Source organism: Anser brachyrhynchus, assembly GCF_964034855.1.
Source record: "Anser brachyrhynchus genome assembly, chromosome: 5".
NCBI lineage: Eukaryota > Metazoa > Chordata > Aves > Anseriformes > Anatidae > Anser > Anser brachyrhynchus.
In genome coordinates, this window is record NC_137699.1 from 50,275,915 (window position 1) to 50,281,914 (window position 6,000).

The 6,000-nt window shown below is 36.7% G+C and overlaps 1 protein-coding gene across 16 annotated transcripts in view; it reads left to right on the forward strand.

Annotated features, from left to right (window-relative positions):
* Positions 1-5,361, forward strand: part of UNC79 (unc-79 homolog, NALCN channel complex subunit) — a 102,791-nt gene extending 97,430 nt beyond the window's left edge. For all 16 annotated transcript variants that reach the window (XM_080594254.1, XM_080594266.1, XM_080594256.1 and 13 more), the window contains 3 exons: positions 1,343-1,420; positions 3,240-3,281; positions 4,076-5,361. In XM_080594254.1, the coding sequence (XP_080450380.1) occupies positions 1,343-1,420; positions 3,240-3,281; positions 4,076-4,276 (321 nt within the window). In that variant the 3' untranslated portion in view covers positions 4,277-5,361. The remainder of the gene's footprint in view (positions 1-1,342; positions 1,421-3,239; positions 3,282-4,075) is intronic.
* The last annotated feature ends 639 nt before the right edge of the window (positions 5,362-6,000 follow it).

A 6,000-nucleotide genomic window follows, 5' to 3' on the forward strand; every position in this document is an offset into this window, starting at 1 on the left:
CACTGCTTGTTGTTTAAGGGCTCCCTGCTTCAAGTCTCATCCTACTTCTCTTCTACAAGTCCCATTTTATATATCTTCCTACTTTTCACATTGGCCCTATTGTTTTATCTTACTCTGCCTTACAAGAGCAACTGTTTTAGGATAATTCTGTGAATAACCATTTCAATATTTTTTACTACACAATGGTGAAAAGCAAACATTGCTGATATTTGACTACTCATAACCCATTGGTTACTCAACAGAAATAAGCCACATAGACATCTCTGGAAACATTTCTGAGCAGTGAATGACTTGAAGAGGGCATCCCTAGAGATAAAGTTTGAAAGGGAAGTGTTCACCCTTTCCTTGTGTCTTGTCTATATTAGGCAAGGACCACCTAAAGTTGTGTTTAAATGATATTTTATCCTCCGAATGGGAGCTGTGCGTTGTGCTACTAACTAGACAGTTGTTTAGTCAGACGCAAAAGGAAATGTCAACCCTTAGGACAAGAATATGACCTGGAAGTCCCAAGTTACAACCCTTATTCTGGGAAAGTGTCTCATTATGTGTCTTTAGTGCAAGTTATTAAACTATCTGCCTCAGTACTTGCTCTCTGAAATGTGATAATAATACTTGCCTATCTCACACGGGTGTTATGAGGTTAATTAGTTAGTGTTTGTAAAGCACTTTGAAGATAAAAAAAAAAAATGAATAAAAGCTAAGGTTATTATTATCAAGGGGAATGTACACGCAGTTCATGCAGGCACTGTAAGTACTTACTGTTGGCTGAAGGTATTTGTCTTGTACCTATGAATTTAAATAATATAAAACATAAAATGCTGTCTACCTCCAAATAAATGATATTTGCATCTGTCATAATTTGTGGTACAAATGGAAGAATTATGGACTAGCTGCCAGTTCAGAACAATAAATTGTCTTTGATAGGAGAGGGGAAAAAAGATGCTTTTTTTGTGGCTCTGTTAATTTTCAACAGATTCAGTAAATAAAAATATCAATTTCTGACACCTTGATTGATGAGAACTACAAAGGCATGTAAAAGAATTTATGATGTCTGAAACGAAGAAAGCTGAAGGCAACTTGTTTTGATGTGTGATAGGAATTAAAATGCACTAAATACTTTGAAATATTTACCAAGTGCTGCTGTATCAGGGGAAAACTAAATAAAGAAAAATATGCCTTGTATGTACATGTAATACTTAATCTTATGTCTAGATGTTAAATACACATCTAGTGATTCATTATAACTGCCAAGCAAATAAAACAAGATTCTTTTTAGAGATTGGTGTCTTAGTGTACAACACTGGACATTAATTTGTTTTTGTGCTTTATTTTTTTTTTCAAGATGGTGGAAATGGTGTGTCTACATGTGATTAGTTTAATGGAGGCTTTACAGGAATGTAACTCCACTATCTTTGTAAAGGTAGGCCTACCCCATCATGAGTATTATAAATATCAATTCCAAAAAATTGACAGTGTCTGACAGCAGTGTGTTCTCCCAGCTGTTTTTTTCTAACTAGCTTTATGTGTTACTCCTTTGTGTGAAAAAGGCTGGCTGTGGATTAGGTCATAAAACTGAAGCTCTTCAATAAAAATTTCTTCTGTCTTATTTATCTAACTGGCAGCTGTAGGTTTGCTTTCTTGTTCCTGCAGTGGGATGTTTAGTTTCCCTAAGTGTGTCTGGATCCTGAAAGACAGAAGTGGTGCAGGATGACAGTAGTCGTACCTGACCTTAGACTTTTACAGCATAAATATCAATGTGAGCTAGTTCCTTAGAAAACCCTTTTTAGTCAATAGATACAAACATTTATTTTTACGTCATGATTCATCTTTATCTGCTTTAGATATCCGTCTTGTTCCAAAGTAGGTGTGAGAAATGTGTATTTCTCCCAGCTGACTGTAAAAGACGTCCAGACAATTGGTTCAGATGCAAAAGAGTACCTTGACCCCGAGGAATTCCCTTTCCTGGGTTTTCTACCTAGCTTCCTTCTTGCTTGCCATGTTTCTGACACCAGTCCTGTCCCCACTGGCTAGCTCCATTAATGCTGGATGAAAGTTTAAGTGACATTTCTGATTGCAGGGGGGCGTGGAACGTGGCTTCTCACTACATGTACCTATTCCCACTGCTCCAAAAACCACATCTTGACCTGGGGGCTCTGGACCTTACTAAGCACTTCATTTGGTGTGAGAGTCCACAGAATGATACACAGAACTCGCACATCTACTGCTTCTGGCTGCATTCCAGCTGTTTTGGCATTCATCTTTCTGTTAATGCTGAGGTTTGAATATGGTTCTTCATTTGGTAGGCTAAGTAATCAGTCCTGACAGAGCTGCATATGATTCTCTAGCAAAACAGCAGTGAAATTGAAACAATTATCATTCCTTGCACAAGGGAAACAGCACTTTATCTAATGTTGTCAATAGTGATTAGGTTTAACTTGCAGCTCCCGGTAGCTTAATTGGCAAATTGCAAATTTTGATGCCATTTGGAGGAACATTTTAGAACAATAACCTCAGTGGTTAAATTAATATTGGATAACATGAATACTTTTGCTAGAAATGCCCGTCTGTCTTCCAGAAGCTTGTCATGTTATGCTTACTCAGAAATAAAAGTTCTCTGAAGGGCAGGAGACTGAAATAAATATCAGCCATGGGTGACAGATTGCCAGACCCTCTTGCCTTGTCATTTTGGATATTTAGGAGAGTTTGTCTGTGTTTCCAGGACTACAGGTCACATTCTGCAATGAAGCAGTGACACTGACTAGTGGTTTATAAAATGCTGATTGCCATTTAAATATCTGTCTTATTAATAGAACTTCTGCTCTACGTTTTTTCAGTTCTTGATGTGCACTTCACAATGCAGAACATATACTGTATTCATTCCAATATTGCTCACTTACGCATACAAAAACACCCTCACAGGAAAATAAGAAGTGATTTCCTTTAACACCTTTTTTATTATTTTGTACTCTCATCAGTGTCTAAGGCGATCCTTAAATGGGCTATCAGTAATTGCTACTGGTGATTCATCAAGCTGCAGACAAAGGAAACTGGCTTCTTTACCTCAGAGACATCTGCCCCAAAACATATACGTCATTGGAAAATAACCACATTTGAAGATTTATGGTTCAGTCTGTGTCCATTCTGACAGTTAAATGGGATAGATATACCCTTCTGTCTCACAGTAACTGGAGCATGTTTACAGTCACTTGTATAATAACAAAATGTATCTCTTCTTACAGCTAATACCAATGTGGTTGCCAATGATACAGTCAAATCTAAAGGTAAGTTGTTTCTAATAACTTGTCCTTTTATTCTCAGTGTTACAAATTCCTGTAAGTTCTGGAAATAAGGTCAGTAGACTTGGTCTCCAAACTATCTGAAAATAGATCATTGTAGCACATCCGGATGCACTGGATAGCTCAGCACTGAAGGTCTTGGGTGTGAGCATACACAGAGCATCAGCTACGGTACTTGCCCTGTACTCAGTGCTGTTCTCTGCTTTTCTTTTGAAACACTTTCAAATAACCAGGTTCTGCGGCCCAGCCTTTCCACACTGTTCACTGAGATGGTAGTTGCCAGTTGATTTTTGTGTTTGGGGTTTGAAACTTCCCTCACACATAATGATGGGGAGTCTTGACTCAGAAGATGGATTTTTGTTACATATACAAGTGAATATATTTTTATGCATACATATACATGTGTGTGTGTGTGTATATATGTATATATATATGTATCATATATTGTGGGACTACTTGGGTAAGACTGTGCCTGCTGTCCCTGTTTGTAAGGAAGAGTGAGGTGGGCCAGTGTGGCTTGCCACTCAAGAATTTTATTAATGGGAATAAAGGTGCTGGATGTAGCCTAAGTATGTAGTTGGTTTTGATAAACCTGGTGATTTTGTAGGCATATTTGTCCTTCATGACAATGCCGCAGTGCAGGCTGTGGAAGAAAGAAAGGTGACATTGGGGCAGTGGAGGAACTTTCCCTGACCAACAACCACCACTTGATGACAATAGGTACATTTACTACATTAGAGTACATTAGAGAAACTAAATGTTTTGCATTATTTCAACAGCATTTATCTGCTGGACTCCAGCTACGCCTCCAAGCCATCCAGAGCAATGTCAACCATCACAGCCTAAGAATGTTACAAGGGTCAGGACAAATGAACAATAGCTCGTCTGTGCTCCGCAAATGGCTGCAGTGTACCCAATTTAAAATGGCTCAAGTGGAAATCCAGTCATCAGAAGCTGCATCTCAATTTTATCCTTTATGATTAATGTCAATTGTTCCAGATGTTCATTTTTAGTCTAGCAATAACAGGGTGATAGCTGTAGAACACTGTTTTAAAAAAAAAAACACAACAGTATACAGAGTATATACTGTATCTCTACTTTTTAGCCCAGAACAGATTGTGGAAAGGTTTATGTGAAGCTGTGAAGCTAAGAGCCTGACCCTGCCAGTCCCTAATTACACTTACTCATTTGTGCTCAAATGAGCAGGATCAACAGGTATTCAAGTCTGCAGTCATGAACATATTTGCAGGATTAGACTCAAGTCTATCACATTGTACATATCTCTCTGGTCATTGAAATATCTCGTTAATAAATGTTTCTTTACATTATTTTTGAGATAAAACAAAAATCACTTTTCTTTAACTTATATTTTTTTTAAAACTAGAGTTGTAGGTATTCACAAACATATGGAAGTGCTATGTTGCTATTTTTTGATGATAAAAGAAAACAGGGTTTTTAGGAACCTTTATAGTTTTTTGGGGGAGGTTTTTTTTTTTTTTAGATTCACAGCTGGCGATGCAATAAAACCTGTCACTACAAAACAGTGGTGTTCTAATGAGGCTTTTTGTCATCATCTTCTGGGAAAACAGCAGCTTGTAAGGAGAGTTATTATAAAGTGCACTTAGAAATTAGGTTGTTAAACTGTGCCAATTCATTTGTCTTATTTTTTTTTCAATACTGTTTTCCAAAACTGCCAAATCTAATTTAGTATTTTTTGAAATATTGCTTTTACTTCATTGATTCTGTGCTGCTTTTTGTAGGTTTCATAGAAGCCTCTTTGATTTTTGTGAATACTGTATTGCATTCTTCTGTAATACTTGTATACAATGCAATTAAAAATGGATAACCCAGACGTATTTTTATTGATGTCTACAGAAATTGTATTACAAGACTTCAAGAGGAGCGTGATTGGAACTGAGCGTTTGTGTAATATTAACAAATCACAGAATTTGCATACTACTGTATTGAACACAATTTTAATAACAAATGCTTTTTAATATCTTTAAACTCAGCCAAAGCCTGCCGAAATCTAAGGAGATTCAATAAATTCAGTGATTTTTGCCCCAAATCCTAAGAGCACCCTAATTTACCACCACTTGTAATTTAAATCTGTGCAATCACAGTTTTATTTTCTGTACTTATTACTGTAATGCACTGATTAGAAGAAACACAACATAAACATGTTTGTTAATTAGAAAGCTATTATAAAGTCTTTACTACCACTCTAAGAATCAACATTTTTTCTCCCTGATTGCACGGAAGTAGAAAGGCACACTTGTAAAGAAGTGCTTGGGTATGTTTCAGTTGTTGTGGAGGGTCAATCTTTTCTCAGTATTATTACCAAAGAAGAAAGTGGAAATGTTTGGAGATATTCCATTTTTTTTGCATTCCAGATATTACTATGCTGAAAACAAAAACAAAACAAACAAACAAAAAAAAACAAGCCCACCACCATGAAAGATAGTAAAGCATGCACTAGCTTGCTTAAAAGACCTCTTCTAGTGTTTTCAGTGGAGAGGCATTGATCTGGCTTTCCTTCCTTCCTAGATTCATACATTAATGGAGCTTAAGCTCAGAATAGGCCATTCATTAAAAAACAAAAACCAAATCAAAACAACAACAATGAAAAATCTAGCAGATTCATCATAAGCTGTTTAATCGCAGATAGTTTTGCTTGGACTGAGGTAAGTGACTTGCACCTGAC